This window comes from Manacus vitellinus, unplaced genomic scaffold, assembly GCF_001715985.3.
Source record: "Manacus vitellinus isolate BGI_N305 unplaced genomic scaffold, ASM171598v3 scaffold_6_pilon, whole genome shotgun sequence".
Taxonomy (NCBI): Eukaryota; Metazoa; Chordata; class Aves; order Passeriformes; family Pipridae; genus Manacus; species Manacus vitellinus.
Window position 1 is genome coordinate 26,666,189 of NW_021940750.1, and position 24,425 is coordinate 26,690,613.

The 24,425-nt window shown below is 37.1% G+C and overlaps 1 protein-coding gene across 5 annotated transcripts in view; it reads right to left on the reverse strand.

Annotated features, from left to right (window-relative positions):
* RPS6KA5 (ribosomal protein S6 kinase A5) overlaps positions 1-24,425 on the reverse strand; it is a 65,183-nt gene that overhangs the window by 24,569 nt on the left and 16,189 nt on the right. Inside the window, exons 1-4 of one of the 5 annotated variants that reach the window (XM_018082765.2) lie at positions 23,950-24,020; positions 8,347-8,474; positions 7,547-7,630; positions 3,919-4,022 (exon numbers count right to left, since the gene is read on the reverse strand). In XM_018082765.2, coding sequence (XP_017938254.1) covers positions 3,919-4,022; positions 7,547-7,630; positions 8,347-8,418 — 260 coding nt within the window. In that variant the 5' untranslated portion in view covers positions 8,419-8,474; positions 23,950-24,020. Of the gene's footprint in view, positions 1-3,918; positions 4,023-7,546; positions 7,631-8,346; positions 8,475-23,949; positions 24,021-24,425 lie in introns of those variants that run through there. The other 4 variants (XM_018082766.2, XM_018082764.2, XM_018082768.2 and 1 more) reach the window with 4 other exon arrangements.

The following is a 24,425-nucleotide window of genomic DNA, read 5'->3' on the forward strand; positions in this document are numbered from 1 at the left end:
TGATGATGCTCTGGACCGGTTCATGGAATGACATCAGAGATGTAGTGAAGATTGAAGCTACATTCTTTAAAAGTTCCAAGAACTATTTACAATTCCCATGGGATTGAAGGATGGAAAGCAAGCTGCCAGAAAACAAAGACCAGATTGGATCAACATGTGAAAGAGCAGAAACTGGTGAAGTAGCTTGATCAAGGGAAGAGAGTCTGGTTTCACTAGAACAACATTACTGAAGTGCTGTACTGAAGGGTAAGTCACTCAAGGCTCTAACAATGGCTTATAAAGTGTTCATGTATTTGTCTTTGAATTCAGCACTATGAATCACTCACAGTGAAATGGAAAATCAAACCCAGCACTTGCCTGTGATTTTGCAGGATGAGTCCTATCCCTGGCTCTGCAGCAATGGACAATCAGAATTCTCAAAAATGAAAGGAAGATTTGGGAAGAGGGAAAAGGAAGGGGAGATGGCATACTAGAAAAGGAGAGATATTTGGATTTATTTTTTAATGAAGTTTAATAACCCTTAACACCAAGCATATGAACAAAAAGAGTCTTCAGAGACACAGACATAGGGATAGTAGGCACTTTCTTAAGTTGCATTTTCCACAGAAGACAAGTCCACAGTATTGCCAAAAAGATTATGACAAAAGAACAACATAATCTCTCATCAGAAAGAGAAAAAAAAAAATAGAAACCATATATAAATTATATCTGACACGAGAACTGCAAGTCCATTAGAGAGAGATTTTAGAACAAAATTTTGTCAAATTTAACACCAGACAGCCATTGTGCCACACAAGGAAATAAAATTATCTAAAAATATTTGAGATAACTTCCCACCTGTGCTGATTTCAGCTGGGGTAGAGTTAATTTTCTTCACAGTGGCTAATACAGGACTGTGTTTTGGGTTTGTGCTGAACACAGAGTTGGTAACATAGAGATGTTTTTGTTCTTGCTGAGCAGGGCTTAAACAGAGCCAAGGCCTTTTATGCTTTTTGTACTGCCACGCTGGCAAGAAGTTGGGGGCACATGGGAAGTTGGGAGGAGACAACCAGTTGGGAGGTGACCCAAACTGACCAAGAGGTTATTCCAGACCATATGACATCACACTCAGTATATAAAATGGGAGGAAGAAGGAAGAAGGGAGGACATTTGGAGTGATGGCATCTGTCTTCCCAAATAACTGTTACATGTGATGGGCCCTGCTCTCCTGGAGATGCCTGAATACCTGCCTGCCCATGGGAAGTGTTAAATTAATTCCTTGTTTTTCTTTGCTTGTATGAATGGCTCTTGCTTTCCCTGTTAAACTGTCTTTATCTCAATCCATGAGTTTTCTGGCTTTTACCCTTCTGATTCTCTCCCCAGTTCTTCTGGCGGGGGAGTGAGCGAGCAGCTGTGTGGGGCTTGGCTGCTGGCTGAGGTTAAACCATGATACCACCTAGGTAAAATAAAAGAAGGACCTGGATTCATTCAGAAGACTTTTTTCCTTAAACTCAGAAAAATCAAAGGCCATGGAAACTATGCTTTCAGAGTTTGTGACCAAGTAAAAAATTGAATTCTTGAGTCTGCTGCAACTGACAAGTTTAAGCATATTTAACAATATAAATTCTGGTTAGAACAACTTTGCTACCAAGAAAGAAGTTTGTACCAACTCATATCTCTGTGCCAGTAATTTCCTTACCACTGGCAACTGTAAGTACTTGATTTCTGTTCTGCCTGCTCTAGCGTACCCTTGGGGAAAGCCCCTGCCACACTCCCACTGCGTCTGAATGGCAGCCACTATTCCCCAGAAGTTTCCACACGACTCAGTGCAGCAGCCAGGACAGCAGCAACATTCTCATATGTTCTTAAAAGGAACATAACATTCATGACATAATAAACTGTAAACACACAAAACTGCTGTCATCTGACACAGAAATTGCTATCCGTGGAAAGGATTCAGAAAGCAATGGGTCTTATGAGTACTTAAGTAACACAAGACAGATGAAATCAAGTCTGAAATGCAGTCACATAGCTGGGACTAATAAGATTTCAGCTATAAACTAGTAGTTTATCAGTTGAAAGTGCTAGAAAAGGAGAAGGAATTATATCTATCAGACCACAGTTGGCATCAACAGGAGGAGTTGAAGAACAAAGGAAGGAATATTTTTTTGTTCAGATGGTGTATTATTCTTTCCCTTAAACAAGATCCTCTTGAAACATCAACAGGAATAAATTGTCCATATGTAAGAAAAACATAAGCTGAGTTAAGAAAAGCCTTTTCAAAAAACAGGAAGACTAGGGAACATCTTTATTAAAGGAAACTGTAAGAATTTAACTTCTAAATTTATCAGAATAAAAGCTGAAATACCACAGGACTGCTATCTATAAATGTGTAGCATAAACACCCACCAGAACAAAAACAGACTGAGCAACAATACAGTAAATGTGCCACAACTAAATTAATATCAGAAATTAGGTTATTAACCATCAGAGGACAGATGTTAGCAACCTTGTGGTTTCTCGCCATTGAATTTAATCTGAAATTATCAGAAATGTTAATATCTTAAAGAGCACATAAGGACCTACCAAAAGAAAGTCAAATCCTCTAGAATACATAACTAAACAGTTTCCCAGTTTTTGGAAAACTATATCTATAAAATTCAGGTCAAGGTTCTCTCTAAAAAAAATTGTAACACCTTCAGAGTTCCATTTAATAAATCTTGGGAATCAAAATTATCAAATTCAAACATAGTAAGTAAGCAATCAACAAAATTTCTAACCTTAAATAGGCCAGAAAGACATAATTTAAGTTATAACTGTAATATAATGATCAAGAGGGTGAAGTACTGAATTTTGTTTTATTAATGGACTCCCCTCTTCCCTCAGTTTTTTCTAGTGACCCTCTAAGTTTCCTGCTCTGGTAGAGAACTAAAAACCAATAAACAGGTCTCAAACTTTCAAGAAATTGCCTGAATTTATAACATAAGTAAAATAAATTCTCTACGTAATTGAGGTTTGTCTGTCATCTATTACAACCTTAAACATCAAGTGACTTTAGGTGAGGATAAGAACCATGGTAATATCTTCCAACAGAGGCAAAACTGTTCTTAGTTTGGGGACAGGACTTACAAGCTCACCTTGGCAGCAGTTACTAATTTGAACAATCTAAGCCCTCAACTCCCTGCTCCAAAAGAAATCCAGTAAGAGGAAATGCTAGCTTTGGGAGAGATTTCAGTAATGTTTTTTGGGGAAGGTTATTGCTTTGTCTTTTGAAAATGCTCCAGTGCTTTTACATGGGTACTGAAAACAAAACTTTGAAGTGTAGAGATTAATGATCGTAACAAAAAGTTTTCCATGTAACAGATAGGAACAGTATAGGTTATTTCACTTCTGTAAGTATCAAATTCATTTCTTCTCAGATATACAAGTAGGGCTAGAAAAGATCACGTTCTTTGTTTCATGTTATAAACTAATAAAATAAACATTACCTGTAACAAAAAGTTGGGAGTAGAGCACATTCTGACACTTTAAACCAGCAGTCTGCCAGAGTGTTCTAGGTAAGAGCTGATGAAAAATATCTCTAGCTAAAGATATACCTCATGTACTAAGATTTTGAATGTGATAATTATATTTACATATAATTTGATATTTCATATGACTTCCTTTTCAAGGGTAAACACACAGCAAGATTAAGTATCTACAAAGCTGTGGTTACCTCGTAGTTTAAACAAAATAGGTCTTTTGTAAAGGTCAGTTCTCTTAGTTAATAAAAACTATCTACTTCCAATGTCATTCTGTTAAACAGAACTGGAGCACAAAAAATGTTAGCCTGGCAGCACTTGCTTCCTAAATTTCAGATTTAAACCCTCAAAAAACACTTATTATGGCATAAGGATCATCTGTGAGCAAGCATATATACTTTACTGCTTTGAATCTTACCTAGAAATCTCTGCTTGGGAATTCTTCTCTCCATCGACTGTAAATGGTGATGCTCCAGTTAATAATTCATACATAAGAACACCAACACTCCACCAATCAACAGCCTATAGAACAACAGTAATTATGTACGTTATGATACACTGAAGAAAAATTTTTAACAATAGAAGGAACAAAACAATACACTTGGAAAAGAACTAGCATAGGAAAAACCTACCTATCAAAGGCAAACCTGGATACAGTAAAGCATAAATAACTGCAGTACCGATTGGAGGTATTTTCTACAATAAATTAATTTTATGTTAAAATCTCTCCACTTAGCTTCTTCAACTAATTTCTCAAGCTGAACTCTTTCCACTGACTACTAAAGTTCCTTTTGCTCCACCCCTCAAATTTAATTTTTGGTTTTGCCATTATGAAGTGATAAGAATTCTTAAACGTACAGAGGAAGCTAAGCCTTGCTAAGAAGTAGTTGAGCTTTTATGAGCTTGAGAATGAAATTAAGGAACATTCAAAAAGCACAATTTAAGATCACAGGCCACAGTTAATCCAGGCACCTGAAAATGCTATTCAATTTTATCTCATTCATAAAATCATAGAATGGTTTGGGTTGGAAGGGATCTTAAAGATCATCTCGTTTCAACCCATCTGCCACGGACAGGAACATCTGTCACTAGACCAGGCTGCTCAGAGCCCCATCCAGCCTGGTCTTTGAACACTTCCAGAGATGAGGCATCCATAACTTCTCTGGGCAACATATTCCAGTGCCTGATCACCCTCACAGTAAAGGATTTCTTCCTAATATCGAATTTAAATCTCTACTCTTTTAGTTTAAAGTCATTCCCCCTTGTGTTGTCACTACATGCTTTTATAAAAAGTCTCTCTCCATCTTTCCTGTAGGCTCCCTTCAGGTATTGTAGATTCACAATTAGGTAACCCTGGAGCCTTCTCCAGGCTAAACAATCCCAACTCTCTGTGCCTTTCCTCACAGGAGAGGTGTTCCATCCCTCTAAGCACCTTGGTGTCCCTCCTCTGGACTCGCTCCAACATGTCCATGTCCTTCCTGTGCTGGGGACCCTAGACCTGGATGCAGCACTGCATGTGGGGTCTGAGGGAACTCCAGGTGGGGACCAGACAGATGGAAGAATTCTCTCCCTTGACCTTCTGGCCACAGCCCAGGACACATTTGGCTTTCTGGGCTGTGAGCACACATGGTCAACTCATATTCAGCCTCTCATCCACCAGCACTCCCATGTCCTTCTCAGCAGGGCTGCTCTTGATCTGTTCACCCCAGCCTGGATTGATACCAGGGGTGCCCCAACCCAGGTGCAGAACCTCACACCAGTTCACATTTCACCTGTTTGCTCCTTCACTCAGGCCAGTAAGTAAGGATCCAGCACAAAACTTTGGCAGTTTTCTTCATTTTGGTTCCTATTACTTTCCCTACTACCATTCTGCTTGGGCAGCTCCTCATGGGTACAGACACTGTTTAGCTATGGTCATCCAGTGCCAGCGCTGCACCTCAGGGGCCTTAGAGAGATGGACCTTGATAACACATGGGATATTTGGCTTCCTATATATTAATCATATTATTCATATTCTGATACCTCGTAACTTACAAAGTATTTCTCTCTTTCAAAAGAAATGATACTACTACGAATAATACAGGAAGCAGTTTAGTCCTTTCAACAAAATTAATTTAACTACAGGTGTTTGAACTTTTCAGTTTTACAGCCATGAAATTTGCTAATCAATGAAACTGAAGTTCTGCTTTACTTATAGTGGCAACATTAATACAATACAGCAAGACAACTAGAGAAATTATGACAATTAGGCCTCTTATTTTAGTTTTTTTGCCTCAATATACACAAAATCCGATGCTTCATATATTCAGCCAAAAGTATCTAAAAGAATTAGCTGAAGAAGTCTCTGTACTGTTACTAATTATCTTTGCAAATACATGATTCTCAGAGAAAATCCCAACAATTTTTTCTTGGCATGTGTTTTTCCAAAAGAAAAGGAGGATCTGTGGAATCAGAAATCAAACTTTAAAAAAAATACTGAAATGTTAGACAAGTCTTTTAGACAAACAATGCAATAATCTAGAAGATATTACAAATCATAAACATTGCTTTAGTATGCTATGCTCTTATTAATCAATTTAATTTTCTCTTTTTGTAAGGTTTTTAAGTTGTTAGATATGCAGTAAGTATAAAATACACTAAAAACCACCTAACACAACAACACATGACATTGCCAATGGTAAGTAATGAGTGTGTGGTGCAAAGAACTAACATCACATATCTAACTGCAAAATCACCCTTATATATCAGCTAACATTCGGTATTAAACTGTGAAGCTATGCCTTATATTCCATATATACTGTATGATTCTGCACTACATCTAATGAAAGTATCAGATAGAAACAAAGATAACAGAACAGAGATTCTTCTTTCAATCAGTAACAAGATTGAATTTATAAGCACTTGAAAAGCCAGAATCATAATTCAAGGTGACTGACACATCGGAGAGATGCTCTGAAAGTGGCAAGACTAAACTAGGAAAGAGAGTACAGGAAAGAGCTTCAATTCATATGTTTTTAAAATTCCATTTTTAATAACAACTGGGCAAGTAGAACAGTAGAAAAAGATGCAGAGGTTATAGTGGAATCCAAAGTAGGTGTGAGACAATGACTAAATGAAAAGACAAAGCACATTCTATTTTATGTTTAGTAGAAGAATCAGGGAGGTAATCATCCTGCTGTACTTCAAATTGCCAACTCCCAGCTGTGCCCACTACAGTGCTCCCTACCTGAATGCAAACTCAGACCAAAAGAACTGTAGAATTCATAGAGAAGGAAAAGAAAGAACCTTTTCAGGCAAAAGTCAGACTTTTCCAGTTCTTAAACAGGCTGCGATAAGAGGAACTGTAATCAACTACATTCCATGGTCCTCAACAGAAAGACAAGTCAACTCAGTTTACAGCAGAAGAACCACAGAGATTAAATAATCTTCAAAACTTCCCAGTATAGTGAGCAATCCAAATAATTTATCTACGAATATTGTAGAATTATTTTGGGGGGTAGGGGTTTTTATTTGTTTCAAATTACATCTGTAAATTATTGTTGTCTTGATCTTTCCTATCAATTACTGACACTTTAATAAAATAATAAAACCTGAGCCACAAGCCAAACAATTAATTTTTACAATATGAGAACATTTATAACGTTAATAATCCATTCCATATTTCAATGTAGACAACAGATTTCTCTGATGTCCAATTTAAAACATATATCAGAATTAACCACAAACCAGTCATTTTTCCACTCTGAACTAGTATTTATGTAAAGGGAAGTGTCAGCTAAGTTTATTGTTCTGCTGCACATTTAGAACAAATTTTGAACAGAACACAAATAAGCCTCAATACCTTTATAAATATGTCTTTTACTTAAGATTAAAAGAAGAAAATACACCAACAGACAATTGAAGATACAGGCAATAATCTATTTTAGGACAACCTGAAAATGCATGCTTAAATAAGACACTGTCACATTTTACAAAAAAAACCTCAAGCTGAACAACAATGTTGCCTAAAGAATTAGTTTATTTTCAGTAATACAATTAGAACATACCTTATCATGTCCTGTGTCTCCTCCTCTTACAATATCCGGAGCCATGTATTCTATTGTTCCACAGAAGGAATACGCTCTTTCATTCTAGCAAAAAAAAAAAAAAAAAAGAAAAAAAAGAAAAAACGCAGAATTTACAAACAATTATATTATACAAATCATACGGGACAGATACGGCTAACAGTTCCAAGATGCTGGCAGCAATTCTTCTCCAAATAGCTCAGAACTGCTAGCTAAATAATATTCCATCATATGCAGAGATGTATCACATAATGTTACAGAATACTTAGTCTTCTACAAAAAAATGAAATGTCATAGGTTTGTGCTGCAGTCTAAGATAAGTACATAAAAATTAATGTATCGATATTAAAAAAAACTTTCCCAAAATCTAAATCATCTATACATTTCAGAACTACATAAAATTCCCCAAAGTGACATACATACACATTCTGAAGGCTGCAATATCAATACTCTAGATAACAAATGAAAGCTTTCCATTAAAAAGAGAATTTCATTTTAAGATGTACAATTTGACTAAACTGGATACAAGATCCTGTGGGTTCCCCATATTTAGGAATTCTTTATGACCTCTAGAATAAAGACATTTTTTTTCACAACACACACGTATATAAAACAGAACATTCTCTCAAGAAGAGACTGGGAGAGAGACAAGAGAGAGAAAGAGAAAGGCAGACAGAGTTGTAAATTTAATTTTATTCTATGAACTGAATTATTTTCTTGATTATGTTCAAAACTAAGCTGCTTTCACAGGCATGTATAATTGTTCCCTGTTAGCCATTTACCTTTGAGGTCAACATGAGGTCATGCTGTACCTTGCTAATGACGAAAGGACATGTGTTTGGGCCATGCAACATTGTTCCTCCCTTATCCTTCAAGCTTCTAGCATTTTGGGGAGAGATCCTGATAGGTCCTTTAAAGAAGAGTGTTCAAAAAAGCAAATATTTCAAAAGTCAGGTTTTACATTTGTAGATTCAGATCTGGAGTTTAAAAACAGGTGCTATATAAGAGACTACCCTAATGAGAGGAAGTTTCTAAAAGTAGAAACAGTGCTCTGTGCTACCCTGAGGCATAAAAATTAAACAGTCCAACAGCATATTATTAAACTGTATTTCTTAAAATACATATACTGTGACTGGTTTTTTGGGGTAAAAGTCTAAATTCAAAATAATTATAAGGCCTCATTTTGTTCAATAATAACTTGAAATATTAACTTGAGATAAAACCATATAATAATGAACTCTTCACGACACTTTCTTTTGACACAACTATTGTTGCTCTTTGATTTATCTTTTCCAGTATCTGTTATCTTAAAGAAATATAGTGTAATAAAAAGTGTAAACAAAGAAAAATGTCAGAAATTCCTAGCCCTCCATCAGCCAATCTAAAGCTATTCAATGTCTCTGTTCTTTTTTTTCCTTCAGCTGCGAGGGAGGGAGCGGGAAAGAAGTGGAAAAAGGAAAAGGAAGGGGAGTGAAAAATGCAGGAAGAAACTGTTCTTCACTTGCTACCTCTCCAAAGAGTAAAGATAATGCAGCCAAACTGAGATTATCAAAACAACTGCCTGAAAGCAAAGCATTCTGACTCAACTACAGATTGTACAGCACCTTATGAAGGCAAATCTGTGTCAAAGTTGGGACTTCAAAACACTTGAAGTCATAAAATCTGGTTTTGTTAGAAACCTCTGTTTATGTTCTGTTTTATTAAGTTACAGGCCTCATCAACTACATCTAGCTGTTACTTACAAAACACAGGTTTTACAGTATTAATTTTCACTAGGAACATTTATGTAAATTTATCATTGGTAAATATGCCTCTTACGGGGACTCACTAATAGTTTTTGCTTTTACGCACTACATGTGGGCTTAAAACTTTTCAAAGGACGTTATCTCCAATACCAGTTTCATTTTTTGTCCTGTTCTGATCTCCCACATACATGAGACATGGACATACTGGAGAGAGTCCAGCAAAAGCCACAAATATGATTCAGGGACTGGAACATATGAGGAAAGGCTGAGAAAGCTGGGACTGTTCCACCTGCAAGAGGGAAGCCTTAGGGAGATCTCATCAACGTACATAAATGCCTAAAGGGAGCATGCAAAGAAGAGGGAGCCAGGCTCTTCCCAGTAGTGCCCAGTGACAGGACCAGAGGAGGAAACACATTTACTGTGAGGGTGACTGAGCACTGGCACAAGCTGGCCACAAATGTTGTGGAGTCTCTCTCCTTGGAGATATTCAAAAAGCTTCTGGATTGGTTGTGGGCAACCAGCTCTAAATGACTGTGCTTGAGCAGGGGGTTGGACCAGATGACCTCCAGAGACTCCTTCCAACTTCAACCACTCTGTGACTACGTCACAAAACATAAGTTGTATTTCAACAATCATTTGTGAAAGCACATTTCACTCACAAATCAAACATGCAGGTTCCCCTCATCCCAATTTCAAAAACTACAACCTCCTCCAAATTTACATTTCATTAAACTTTATAATATGAATCGAAATTCCAGAATCTACATTATTAATACTTTCACATTATGAGATATAAGACAACAAAGGATGTTATTAAAAAACAACTGAACTTGGATTACTTACAGGTGAATTCTCACTGATCATGCACGTCTTGCAAATACTTAAGCTTAAGAAATTTTTTGCCTAACACAGAATGCTCATTTTCTTCCTTCACTCAAGCATGCCTGCCTTAAACACCGTAGTTTCCTCTTCTGAGTTACAGAACAGCTAGCAATCAGACACTAATGGATGGAAACAGAAGTGTGGTTAAACCATCACTTATAACTCAGTATGACAATATTGACCCTGTCTTTGAAAGGTTGTCATTATGTTTGTTCCAAATCAGTAAATCAGTTCTTTGATGTTTACAGATAATCTAGAGATAAGTCTTAGTCTTCTAGCACACAACAGATGGTTATTATTTCTTTTTCTTTACCAAGTTCAGCATCATTCCTCAATGTTTATGCAATAACATATCTGTTAATAAAGGTAAAGGAAGTGGCTACTTCAAACCAGTTATCCGCTTAATAGAGCACTAACTTCATGAAGCAACCAATAGAAAGAGAATTTTGTTAAGATTCTTGATCAATGAACATAGAAAGGTTCACATGGGCAGTAAGGCAGTTCACTTTGTTAAACCATCTCTCTGTTAAATTAGAAAAACATAGTAATATTCCCTTACTTTTTCTTCAAGATGAGCTACACACTGTCATGGTGGATGTCCCAATTTGTTACCAGACTGTTTCTAATAAACACTGTAGTACTACACAGAGAGCAAACTTCAAAATTTCTCCATACTAGCTATGGTAATATAAAAAAAAAGCAGATAGCACACTGCCCTCTTTATGAGTTCCTTGCAATCATTCTGACTGATTCGAGCTGCCTAGTGAAATGTAACTGCTTTAACTCGCTAGGGCACTTTCAGTACCACATCTGTGTGAACACTGAAGTCTTTTCTCCAGATTATTTATTTTAGCATCCCATTTTCCTTCCCCTTCATCAAAAAAGAAAGGGCACTGAACAGCTTTAGTACAGAGAACTAGATCTCTGTGGCTGTCCAAGATGGAGATGTGTAATGCAGATTAGGAAGACAGTCACTTCACAAAAAAAAAAAACCTACCTCAGACTTCACTAAGACTATGTACCCTGACCTTCACAGCGTGACACCAATTACCTAGCTCCAAAATTCAATCAAAAGTGCTGACAGAGGGATGGCAGTCTTGCACCATCATGTTCTTGATGATCCTGTGGCATCATCACTTGGCTCTGCTTTATAACCAAGGAATGGTAGGTAGGCATTTGAAACTACACGAAGTTGTAGAAAGAACATGTGTAATGCTTTCTCCTCAATGACAGAGAGGTCTTATGCCTTCAGAGTTGTCTAATGAGCTCCCTCATCAAGTAAAAAAAGCACATTAATAGCAACAAAAAAAGCAAAAAGGATGAAACTCCTTTTTGTTGCAGAGACTAATCAAACTTGCCACATCTACAGGAAAGTCTGACTGATGGAGAAACAGTCACCACTGTCATATAAGGATGTGTCCTTTAGAGCACACATCCTAGTCTACAGCAATGCAAATTCATTTTAGCAACATATGCAATGGTAGGTCAGACAGTTATTAAGCCTAGTAACTGTTCAACAGGTTCTAACAGAGTATGTGGGACAAGAACTGCAATTCCAAAGTGAATCACAGGAATTAGATGAGACTTCAAGACAGCCAACATACCACTCATGCTCAACATGCTCCTAAAAGGCTCATCTCTACTGTGCCAAACTGCCTTTTTGCAGCCAGCTCTTTAGAAAAAGGGCTATTCCATTATGTCTTATTTAAGAAGATACTGTGCTGGAAGGATGGTGTTAGTTTCTAGTGCCACAAAACTCACAGCCCAGAGGCACTGAAAATGTGTGATTCAATGTTCTAACAAATCAAAAAATGGTATGGAATCTGGGCAAAGAAACAGTGACAACAGATTCTGGACAGGTGTTTCCCAACACCTATGAGGTGAAGGTCTGCATTATTTTATCACGTGCACCCAAAGGTCAGCAGCTGAGAAACAAACTGGTTTTTAATACCTGGCTGAAGACATCTTCAGCGAGGAGGACACAGGCAGACAACTGGCTGAGTGCCAGGCCTAAACTAGTATTTGTAAAAAAAAAAAAATATTCTTAGAGTAAAGGACATGATCCCAAGGGATTGTTACATAGTACTCCTTCAATAAGCAGAGAACATTATTAGTTCAGGGCCTCAAAAAAAAAAAAAATCAAATTAATTTTCCTTTTGAAAGGAAAACTGATCTTGCAAGATCTGCATAGTTGGAAAGTGCATCTTGTGATTGCCATGCCTACTCATAGCATGGCAGACAGGGAATCCAAGTCAGATTGAATGAACGTACAAAAGAACAGCTTTTAGAACACCAAAGCAGCCCTAGAGCAATAAAAGATTACATACAGTGAAAGATTCAAGACTAAAGGAGGCAAGAGGAGGTTTAGATTAGACATTAGAAAAAATTCTTAATGGAAGAGATTTTCAAGCATTGGAACAGACTGCTTAGGGAATTGGTGGAGTCACCATCCCTTGAAGCGTTCAAAGAAATGTGTGGATGTGGCATTTGAGGACATGGTTTAGTGGTGAACATGGTGCTGATGCTAGTTTGACGGTTGGACTCAACGGTCTTCAAGGGTTTTTCCAACCTTGACAATTTTATGATTCTAAGGGCTGATGTGTTGAGTACCTTCTGAGTGAATGATGTCATCATTATGCTGCTACTGAGCACTAAACAAAGTAAGGTTTCTGTTAAACTTCCACAGGTAACTAAGTTACATAAAGAGAAACATACCATCCATACAAACATTAAGCACAAAAGGCACCCATCTGTTGCCAAATTAGCTGTTTGCATAAAAGATAGACTGAGCAAACAGGAGTATGCCATTTGACCACTGGAAAAATAGAAACAAAAATAAAAACAAAGATCAAATGAAGTCTTAAGAACGCATAAGATTTTGTTTCAGAGGCCTAGGGAACAAACCAAACACACATCAAAGCAAAGCATCCCAAAAAAATCATGAAGGAAGACTACAGAGGTGTGAATGCTGGAAAGGGTGAGTTGAGACAAAGCTATCTACCAGAATACTAACAGAGTTAGTGACATAGGTAAAACAAAACAAAAAAACCCCACACCTGCAAAGAACAACCAGATGCCTATCTAGAGTATCTGGCTTAGAATACCGAGGTATATTCCAAGTACACTGTTCTACACGTGTGCACAAGCCTAACGGGAGCATCTATTTGCCATACAAATATTGCTCTGGGAAAATGCTTCAGCATTTGAGCATTTGTAATTTTAATTCCAAAGTGTGACTGCAGATGTTGAAAGCACTCAAGTGTCTTAGCACAGTTATTCTACCATTTGAAGATGTATTATTTAACATTTAATTATATGGCCTTTGAAGTACTTCTTCAACTTTATGAACTGCATCCAAACAATACGTGCCGCTGCTCCAACAGACACTTGGGTCCAGCAGTCCTACAGCTTATTTTATTCACAAGTGTTTGTACAAACATAATTTAACCAGAGGGTTAGCCAAGTATTCACTGAATCCATCCTTTTCTGCATTGAAAATTAGGACCCACTTCTCCAACTACATGAAAGGTCACCTTTGAAACAGAAAGACTGCTTGTGTTCTCCAACTACTTACAGTACAAATACTTTGTTCTTAACTGTCCCTACTACCCTGAATATTAGATATGACACATTCTGAAACTGTAATACTATGACATTCCTTCAAACCATGAAACTTGACTCCTTAAATAATTTCTTTAACTTGTAAAAAATAAATCAAACCAAAGTTACTCTTCCCCAAATGTTCTTCAATAGCGTATGTATTTTCCAATGGGAGTTCCTTGCTAATAGAAGAGATGATAGGATACAGTTAAAAGGCTTGGTTAAAGCCTAGAGTAAATAAGTTCTAGTGTAAGAATTTAAGAAATGAAAACTACATGATATAAGGGACAGAGACCCCTCAGCTATTAAATTGGCTTGGACTAACTTCCTTGCATTCCATATTCATACAAAATATTCTAGGAACATTGTCACATAGCTAAAGAATTACTCCTTTAGTATAGTTAGTATTAAAAAAAATGACAACAAAACCAAAATCTAGAAACACTAAGTATTGTTGGGCCAAAGAACACAAAGACAGCCTCTAGAGCTGGAAAGTCAGAGATAGTCTCTGATAGCATGTATTTCATCTGGCAGCAACAACTCTGGGACTGTGCAGCACCTAGTGCCAGAGAGCAAGAGTGCAATAGCACCTAAGAGAACCAGGTAGCCAGACGGAAGTTCACTGAAGGCATTTAGGGCTGCTCTCAGGACTGATTCTCCAGAAGTCCACTAAAAAACTCTTCAGTCCAGACAAGGATTACTTACGGGTTCTTGTCACACTTTTGTTATGGAGAAATAATCGAATTACTATGCATTTTTGACTGGGTTCTTCTATGGTTTTCAGCAACATTCTTATGGTAGTCCTATGCTTGTCCATACTCGTTAGTTGACAAATTAAATTTCTTCATTCACTTAATCTGACCTCATCATTATGAAGGTTTCAAAATGTTACGACCTAACAAGACAAGAGGAATGCTTCACTGTTGGAGGTACTCTGAAAACACATAACAAGTTTAAACAAGGTATTAAATCTAACACAGCTATGGTCTTTCCACTCAGTGAAGGACAATTCCCCCTTTATTGCATGAGTAGTAAAATTATCCATACCAATTTTCAGATCAGGTATATAGATGAAAAAATCAAACTTAGGAAAATCACAACTTACCTAAAACTCTATGTATAGTAGGGCTTCTTTTTTAGCAACCTAACAGGCTTCATATATTGGATAAATGCAAAACTGCTTGTAGAGTTCCTGAAATGACTATTTTGTGGTATGATTATTAATACACTAACCGTACCTAAGAATTCTATTTCCTAAGTAATGCTTCTGAGCAGAAAACCCACAGATCAATTTCTATTACTTCTCATATGGTCTTAACTTTGTATGATGAAGCGTGCCCTCTCCATTGCATCAGCTACAAGAGCCTAGCAGACAAAAAGTCAGTCGTGCTCAAAAAACACACATGGTATCATTCTCTCATGAAGGTTCAGCGTGGCAACTAACATCCCTATTACACTCTCCTGAAGGCATTACCAAAAAAAAAAAATACGTGCAGGAGAGTAATGCTGCTGCAAAAGATATTAAGTATCTACCTTTGTATTGGAGTATTAAACAGCTACTGGAACTAATTTAAATTGAATGTACAGAGGTCCCAACACTCTGCATAAATACTTGTAATTGCTACCTGACTTGGAGTGGAACACTTCACTCAGTGAGGAGGAGGCCATCCCAAACACCACCTGCATGATACACTTCCACAGATGGTCTCGCTCAAGGAGGAAAATGCAGAAACACAGACTCCAATTCGGAACTAGAAATGGTAGCAAGAGATAACAGTACTGGAAACACACTAACTAGGCAGTGAATCCTTTTGAAGAGTAACACTAATGTGTTTTCATGAAGGTCCTGAAATGTCTTTGTGTGCATATTTATCAATATCAATGTAATACAAATAGTTTCAGCCACAACGGTATGGCAATTGACCCTTCTATTTTACTTTTTTCTTAGTTAACAAGGAAAAACATTTTAAACAATATACACTAAAATGTCCTCTCTAACAGTTTATTTTATTCAATGCATATTTGGAAATTGACTGTGAGGCCATTGAAGAAAAAAGTAACTATTTAGGAATATGCAAATTCAGACAGCAGAGCCTATAAAGGATATATTATGCTACTGCATTCAGGAATAAGATTTAAATAGATGTGAGGCCACCTAAAGAATTTCACAGGTTATCAAACTAAATCATATTCTCATCCTTTCAATAGCAACACAAAATCCATTTCTTAGTCTCCTCAAATGACTAAAGTGGTACATCATTCATAGGTATGAATAGATGCCAGTGTTTGTACTGTGCCACAGAATTCTTGCTGTTGCTCTTCATTTGACTAATCCAGGGAAATATGCTGAAGTGAAACTACCTTCCTTAATTGCCTACACCTCTGAAAAAATGCTTTAAGTCCTAAGTTGTCTTTCTTCCTTTGTTAAAGGTACTTCAAAGTCACAGTTCCAGGTTGCATTAGACCCTCTCTGGGTTCTATCAGTAGTGTTTCAAATAGCAGCAGTGAGGAATTTAAAAAAACAAAAACAAAAACAAAAACAAAAAACCCCACAATTTCTAGAATACAAGAATCAGTATGATTATTGTTCCTATTTTGTACATTTGTGAGTGTATGCAATCAGAGTCCTGAAAGTCATAACTCAGGGCTTGGCTACAAGCATAGTGAAAACTTTCCTAGGATAATTATATCAGAGCCCTGAGCTTATCAACAGGCTCCGCAATCTTTTTCCCCAATTCTAAGGGTTAAGGCACCTCTGCTTAAGACCAATGCTGACAAAATGGAGCTGAGTAACCTGTGTGGAACCTTGTCAGGGGCCTCCTCCACCTTCAGCTGGGAGCAGAAGTTCAGGCTCCCATTCTTGATCCTTGTGTCAGCTGTGCTGTAGGTATGTCTTTACCTGGCTGTGTACCTCACTGATCCTGATCCACCAATTTCAAATCCTGGCTTGTCCTCAAGCCTCTCTCCTCACAACAAGCTTTTCTGATAACCACAGGACTGTTGCCCAAGCCTGTTTTTCTTCCACTAGACTTGCTCTGATCTTCCCATTTGGCAACTGTGGGATTGCACCACTGGTCAGTGAGGTACTGACCTGTACCTGCCTTGCTGCAACCTTAGCTCCCAGCTCACACTAATGCATGGAGCAGTCTCCCCGTCCTGCTGCTTCCTGACAAACTAGTCAAGAACCACAGTTCTTCTAGAAACAGCTTACAAGACTGAAGAGCTTAAGCAGTTGAAGAGTTCAGCAGTATCACACAGATTATCTCACAACAGCTATCAGCAAAATGGCTGCAAGCTACTGATCAAGTGAGCCATTAGAGTTCCCTTGGTAAGTTTAATGAGAAAACCAGGACCACAGGACAAATCAAGAGAATACTGTCAAAAATGAAAATTTACTTGCAATATGTGAAGGCCACGTAGCAGAGGTGCTATTAACAACCTGACCTGCCAAATGCATTTTGCATTTCAGAAGAATCACAAGTAAAGATTGAAAAGCCTAAATTCTATGCAGAAACAGGACCTGTACCTTCAGTGAACCTTAGAGGTCATTCTGTCAGAGATGTTTACCCAAAAAATAAAAATGCACCAAGGGAAAAACCACTGTTTCCATAGAAATTATATCAGTAACATTCTTCACCATCATTTTAATTGTCCAGAATAACAATAATTACAGTCTCAATTTAGGGAGGTATATGAAAATTGACAAAAAGTCCTCTCATTGTTCAAAGATGTGATATAGGTTTAAAATGAAAAAAAAAATCTTGTTTCAACAAAGTTCTTGCCAAACTGACTGGTTTCTTCTTTTTACTCACTGGGTTTTTTTAGATTTCAATGATTTTCAGAGTCTTATTGGTCATAATACTCAGACATAACATTGAGTAATTAAGCTGTCCATACAGAAAGTACAGCTTCACCCCAAAAAAATCTCTCAGCTGGAGACTGTTGTTTCTGTAGCTGTAACTTCTATTCAGGACCAAAACTATGATCTCTGCAGGAGACAAACACAGAAGAACAAAGGCTAAAAAGTTTAGTGGTACACTAGTTAGACTGCTCTGCTCCACACAACAAAATCATAATGAAGACTGTACTACAAAAGCAAAACTTTAGATTAAAGTAAGAACAGTTGCAATATGGCAGATCAAAGGTTTGAAATGTCATCTTAAGAAAAATTTAAAAAAACGTATGTGGTCACGTAAAATCAATTAAAAATCCTGTCCTGGTGGCTGTTCCTACTTGAAGAAGCCAGTTATGTCAAAATATCATGTTGGTTACTATACCTCTTGCCACAACTAGACTAGTGACATCTACTTCCAAAGAAGACATGGAACAAGCCTACTGAATTTTTCAAGCAAGAATGAGATTTGCCTGCCAGCACATGCCATCAGAAAAGGCAATTAAAAGGGAGAGTAAGAGCAGCTAAACCTCGTACTGTGTGCTAGCCAAGAAACATGTGACCTCTACCACTGTGACCCCAAAACACAACTCAATGCAAGGCCACATCTAATGTCAAGTGGAGGTTCAAGAAACCCTTTTCACAGACTTACACAACAGCTGTGTTTGCTTTCACACCGCAATGCAATTGCAATTCTGCAAGGAATTATTTAAATCAGTTCCTGATAATGGATTTGTAAAGCAAAATAACTAAGAGAAAAGAGAACAAAAGTCTCAATTCTGCAGGAAAAAAAATCAGAAACAGCACATTACTGTGTGGGAAGAATGCAAGCATGTACCACTGTCAACTTGGATGAACATTTTGTACTAGGTTCTTCTCAAAATTTCCAATTTTTGGAAGGCTTGTTTTCTAAGGCATTGTCTTCTGAGAAGAGAGAGGTAATAGTACCAAAAGACAAGAACAGTATACAAAGCAAAACCTGAAAAAATCATCTTTCTTCAAAAAAAAGGCAAAATTATAAGGTATGGAAGAATACTGATTCTGAGAAGAATTCTAGTAGCTGCCACTGCAAGCCTTCAAAAGTTTATTTTTTTTCAAAGGAGAATATAAAGAAAAAATACAGGAGATGTCAAATAAACATTTATAGTTTCAGAGAGCACCAGATGTAAAAGGTAGAGGTGCAGGAGTGGACAATTTTGCTCAAATGCAATCCATTTGGTTCTAATTTAATTTACATTTGGCCATGAATCTCTGGTCATGTAAGTTTTTCCCATCTGGTTGCCCAAGTTTCAATGAAGTTAGGTATTTGTAGTAATTCAAAAGAAAAAATACATCCATGAGAAAAAAAGGATTAATGATGATGGTAGCATTTGCCCTCAGAAAGTTACTTGTTTACCCCTGGAAAACAGAAACAGAATTTTTCTGAGCTGACTAGTAACATATTCTTGTAAGATCCAGTAGAAGATACCAGACTATTTAACACAGAGATTGGTATTTCTCTCCCAAAGGGGATTTTTTTAAGTGGTATAATATAATAAGAAACCAGTGTCCTTAAAGCAGTCAGTGTATGAAATCATAGAATTAGAGAATCAGCTGGGTTGGAAGGGACCTCCAAGATCATCAAGTCCAACCCTCAATCCACTACCACCGTGGTTACCAGACCATGGCACTAAGTGCCACATCCAGTCTCATCTTAAAAACCTCCAGGGACAGAGAACCCACCACTTCCCTGGGCAGCCCATTCCAGTGCCTGATTACCCTCTCTGTAAAGAATTTATTCCTAATATCCAACCTAAACCTCCCCTGGCACAGCTTAAGACCATGCCTTCTTGTCTTACTGATAGTTGCCTGGGAGAAGAGACCAACCCCCACCTGGTTACAACCTCCTTGCAGGTAGTTGTAGAGAGTGATGAGGTCTCCCCTGAGCCTCCCCTTCTCCAGGCTGAACAGCTCCAGCTCCCTCAGCCTCTCCTCACGGGACTTGTGCTCGAGTCCCTTCATCAGCTTAGTTGCTCTTCTCTGGACCTGCTCCAGCCCCTCAATATCCTTCCTGAACTGAGGGGCCCAGAACTGGACACAGTACTCCAGGTGTGGCCTCACCAGTGCTGAGTACAGGGGAAGAATCACTTCCTTGGACCTGTTGGCCACACTGTTCCTGATCCAGGTCAGGAGGCCATTGGCTTTTTCTTGGCCACCTGGGCACACTGCTGGCTCATGTTCAGCTTCTTGTCAACCCAAACTCCCAGGTCCCTCTCCATCTGGCTGCTCTCCAGCCACTCTGCCCCCAGCCTGTACCGCTGCATGGGGTTGTTCTGTCTTGCAAAAATTTTTAATGGCACTTTAAGATTTTGGCATCAAAATATGGACAGAATGTATTTTATGTTCTAGTCTTCTCCAATATTGCTCCATGCTGGGAAAGCACAATCTTCTTTGTGATAAGCACTGAAAAGCGAAACCTTCTGGGCAAAGGCTCAAACAGTCATCTGATCATTGATGACCTGGTTTTGCAATTAAATTAGTCCAGCTCAGTGATGTGCCTTTAGAGTGTTTGGTATGTTCTTAATATTCAATTTCAGGACAGTTAAAACACTGACAGGAGTACACCAAATAAAGCAAGAAGTTTTTGCCATTGTTTCATTTCCTTTTCGAAAATCGGGAAAAAAATTACTAATTATCCAGACAGATCTACAACCCATGTTAACTTCTGCAGACTAACTTCATTATTCAGTTCACTCTTTCTTACTTTTTCCTCTTTGCAGAAATGTAAATCTACCCCTTATAACTGTGTTTATTATGGCTACATCACTGAACAATTCTTCAAAACACAAGAAGTACAGTTTATTTTACTCATCTTTGCAAGAGAATGCTCAGTGTTCAGAGGATGCATTATTTAATTGCATAAACCTTATGAGTTTAATTGGACAACTATACAGGGTCTTTTAAAGTTAAATGCATAGCTAATCTACCAAGTCACTTACGTGAGATGACAGTTCCTCAAGCACTAAATGAGTCAAGTTGTAGTCACTTCTCTCTGTTCTGGACTACCTTTAAACTGCATTAAGAATGTGTACAAATCTCTTCCTGCTTCATCTATCAAGACCCATAGTTGACTAACCTCCACTTTATCATTCTTCCTTCAATGAAACGTCCTTTAAAATCTTTTAAAATTACATACTAATTTTGTTTCCAGAACAAAATATTAACTCCATCATCTAATAAATGAAAACAAACAACAATTCAACAGTGAAAACCGAGTGTTCTAACTAAATCTGCAACTCTGATCAAGAGATTTGCAGATGAAAAAACAATAATGCATATGAACTATTCATTCTACATATCAGACGGAAGCACACAGATATCCATTCAACCAATTCAGATTTCAATTCAATCATCCCTCATACAGAATATCCAATTTTATATAATTTATTGCCAAGGCAATACTGACAACATTCAGTATTTACTATAAAATTTTTTTAAACTTCATTAAGCAAACACAAAAACTTCAAAACAAACTTAAGCTAATGCAGAAGACATGTACCAATGCAGAAGAATTGAGCACTTCATTATACTCTGGAAGAAAAAGTGTACTTTATTGGATTTAATTAACAGAAAAAATGTTAGTTATTATGCATGGTCAAATAGATTACTTCTACAGTAATTCAATGAGTGTGTTCATATTACTTTTTCTAAGACAAAGATCTCCACATGTACTGAAGTATGATTTTAGTGTAGTTACAGAACTAAAAGAAAAGTGAGGGGAAAGAAATATTTTTTAAAAATTAGGTAGCATTTTAGCAATAAACATCAAAATTAAGACAAGACCTGATGACTAGGTTAAACTGACACTGACCAAATGAAAATAATTCCAGCATACAAGTAGAGCTATTAATGAGATGAAAAGATAAAAATATGCCTAAGCCACAAATCCAGAAGATAAAGATAACACACAAGAAATAAGAGGGAAAAAGCCCCCAAACTAACAATTTAGGAGTTTGGAGGGGTTTTAAAGAAAAATGTATTACAAAACTCTTGAAAAAAATAGCAACACTGAAGTGATTTCACTTATGCAATGAACACAATGGTGCTGTAGAATTTTCAAGTCCTACCAATTCTCCATGTCCCCAATAGTAACTTATATTGATGTCATGTGAAAATGTATTTTATATCCCAGTTAGACAAGCACTCAACTGAGATGCATGAAAGCATAAGGATAAAATTGCCTTTTTTACTCTGAATTTCTTTACAATTCAGTTGAGAGTTAAAAATCATAGACTAGCTTTAAATTCATCACACAGTTAAGAATATAAATGCCCTAAAAAGTAATACTAAAAAGATACTATTCAATCTCAATTCCTTACATAATTACATTCTATGGTTAGCCTAGTAAAACTGTAGGTTTTCATGAGACAGTAAATAAACAGTAAATAAACTTCTGAACACCAGAAGTAATTTCACAGTTAAATACCTTGTGATACTGACCTACCCCGTGTGAAAATTCATTTTTACTCAACTACTTTATTCTAGTCAGGTTATTTCTTCTTTTTGAATGTAAACAAAAGCATATAGCTTCATTTTACAGATAAACAAAGCTAAAATCTATAAGACGAGTTTCAGTTTTTAGTGAAACAGTAGCAAAAAATGCTTTAAAGCTCTTAAAACTGCACTGCTTTCAGCTTGAATATTTAATGCTTGCATGTTATAAGCACTTTCACATAACTGTAAAACAGAGAGGACACTTGACAATGCACTCTTCACACTCATGTTTCAGTAGCTGCATGGCAGAAATCAATAGGTTTCTGTTTTCCTACAAGTCACATGCATTTGCTTCCTTTCACTGAAACAGTGCTTAGGAAAAGCAGCTTCCCACCTCTTTGCTTTTGAATAGTCAATCTGCTCTAATTATTGTAGTCAAGAAACGGTGCACTCTTTTTATTATAAAACAATTTCTGTTAAATTCAGTACTTGCCCAAGTACCTGGAAATTTTAAACAGTCATCAGATTAAAGCAGTGATAATGAAAACATTGAACCATAATGTTTTTTAGCAAGCACGCCTAACTACAAAACCATCCAAAATTCATAAATACATGATAAAGATTCCTCTCTGATAAGAATTTTAAATGTAGTACATGCTATGATCATTTTTATACATTTTTAATAAGCTAAATATATCTTGTTTCAGAAAACAAGAGTCCAAAGAGGGGGGTTACTAGAATAAATTCCACTTGCTTAAGCACGTATTTTTAACGGCACAGTTCTTGCAAGGTGGACCAGGAAAGACATGTGAAGAAGGGGAGACAAAGGAAAGTACACTGCTCTGAGTAAATTGCAAGTGCTACACTCTTATCTGACTTACACAGTTGTGTAATGTTATTTCAAAGTGCTACCCAATAAGCATGAAAACAGATAGAAAGCTATGCAGTTATACAGCCAAATTCTACCAGCTGTAAATACATTGGTTCAAAAGTGTCATTAAGTATCTTTTGTAACGAACTGTAAGTGTTCTAGCAGTAGCTGAATTATCTACAGAGAACACATGAAATGTCAATTTCTGTGTGAAAATGGGTCATTTTAATCATGTTTAGGTTCAATTGCTAAATTACAATAGCACACATGAAAAATTCAGTCAAGTGAAGACAATTTCTTAGATTTTGAAAGCAAACAACACAATTGCAGTTACTTTTTTTCCTTAAAAGAAACACTAGGAACGTTGAGCTTTTTTTGACAGGGAAGACAAATATAAAATGTGACAGAGAATAAGTGAAAAAAATATAGTTAAATGAAGAGATTTCAGAGGTATATATTGAAAACAGAATGGATTAGATTCAGAGGAACCAACATTAAATGACCAAGTAAGATTTCTTCATTTAATGACTGGAGAAAGAGGAATCCAATTCAGAGTGTGGAAAAAGCAGACAGGCATCTCTGATGCTTATCCAAGTCCTCCCCCTTCCTCGCACTGCTTGTAAATGATGTGCCAAAGGTGAACTCAGATGAGATGTATTTCTTAAAATGGACTCTTTTGAGACTTAAAGGTTCTGATTCATTATGACATTCTTAACACAGTGAAGATTTCAGCTTCATTCAACTCTGGTCCCAAGGCTAGGGAACTGCTCCTTTTCTCTCCCATCAGTGCAGTAACACCATTCTGTGTCCTTTACTTTGCCCCTTGTGCCCCACAGTTTCTCTCTAAGCAGGTCCCACTGTCCCTAGCCACACCTTTTACTATCATTCTTTCCTGACGAAAAATGCATCTCTCTGTACTTACTCTCTTGCACTGGTGTGGCAATCTGTTGCTAATCCCTTCTCATACCAGTTGAACTTCCTCTTGGTTTCAGGCTATAATTTAAAAGGAATATACTGACATTATCTGTACTATTTCCCTGCTTCAGAAAATAAGATTTTGTATCTCTTTAAAATGGTCCCTCCCAAATCCTACCAGACTCTATTTGAAATGCAAATATCCTAGAGGGAACTACCAGCTATCTATTTTTAGAAAACCCTTCTGCTGCTTCTAACAAAGACTTTTAGATCTGCAGTCCCAGATTTCAGTACCACTGGTAGCTAACACGAAAACCAAAAAACACCCATTTTAAAATTCTCTCAGAAGTAAAATCCTGCACAATTTTGACTCTCTGAAATCTAAAAAGCATATTTGGAGATGAAACTGTACCTTACAAATAATTAACAACTAACGTCAATAGTCAGAGATCACTATGTTAGGTACTATGTACGTATTTAATA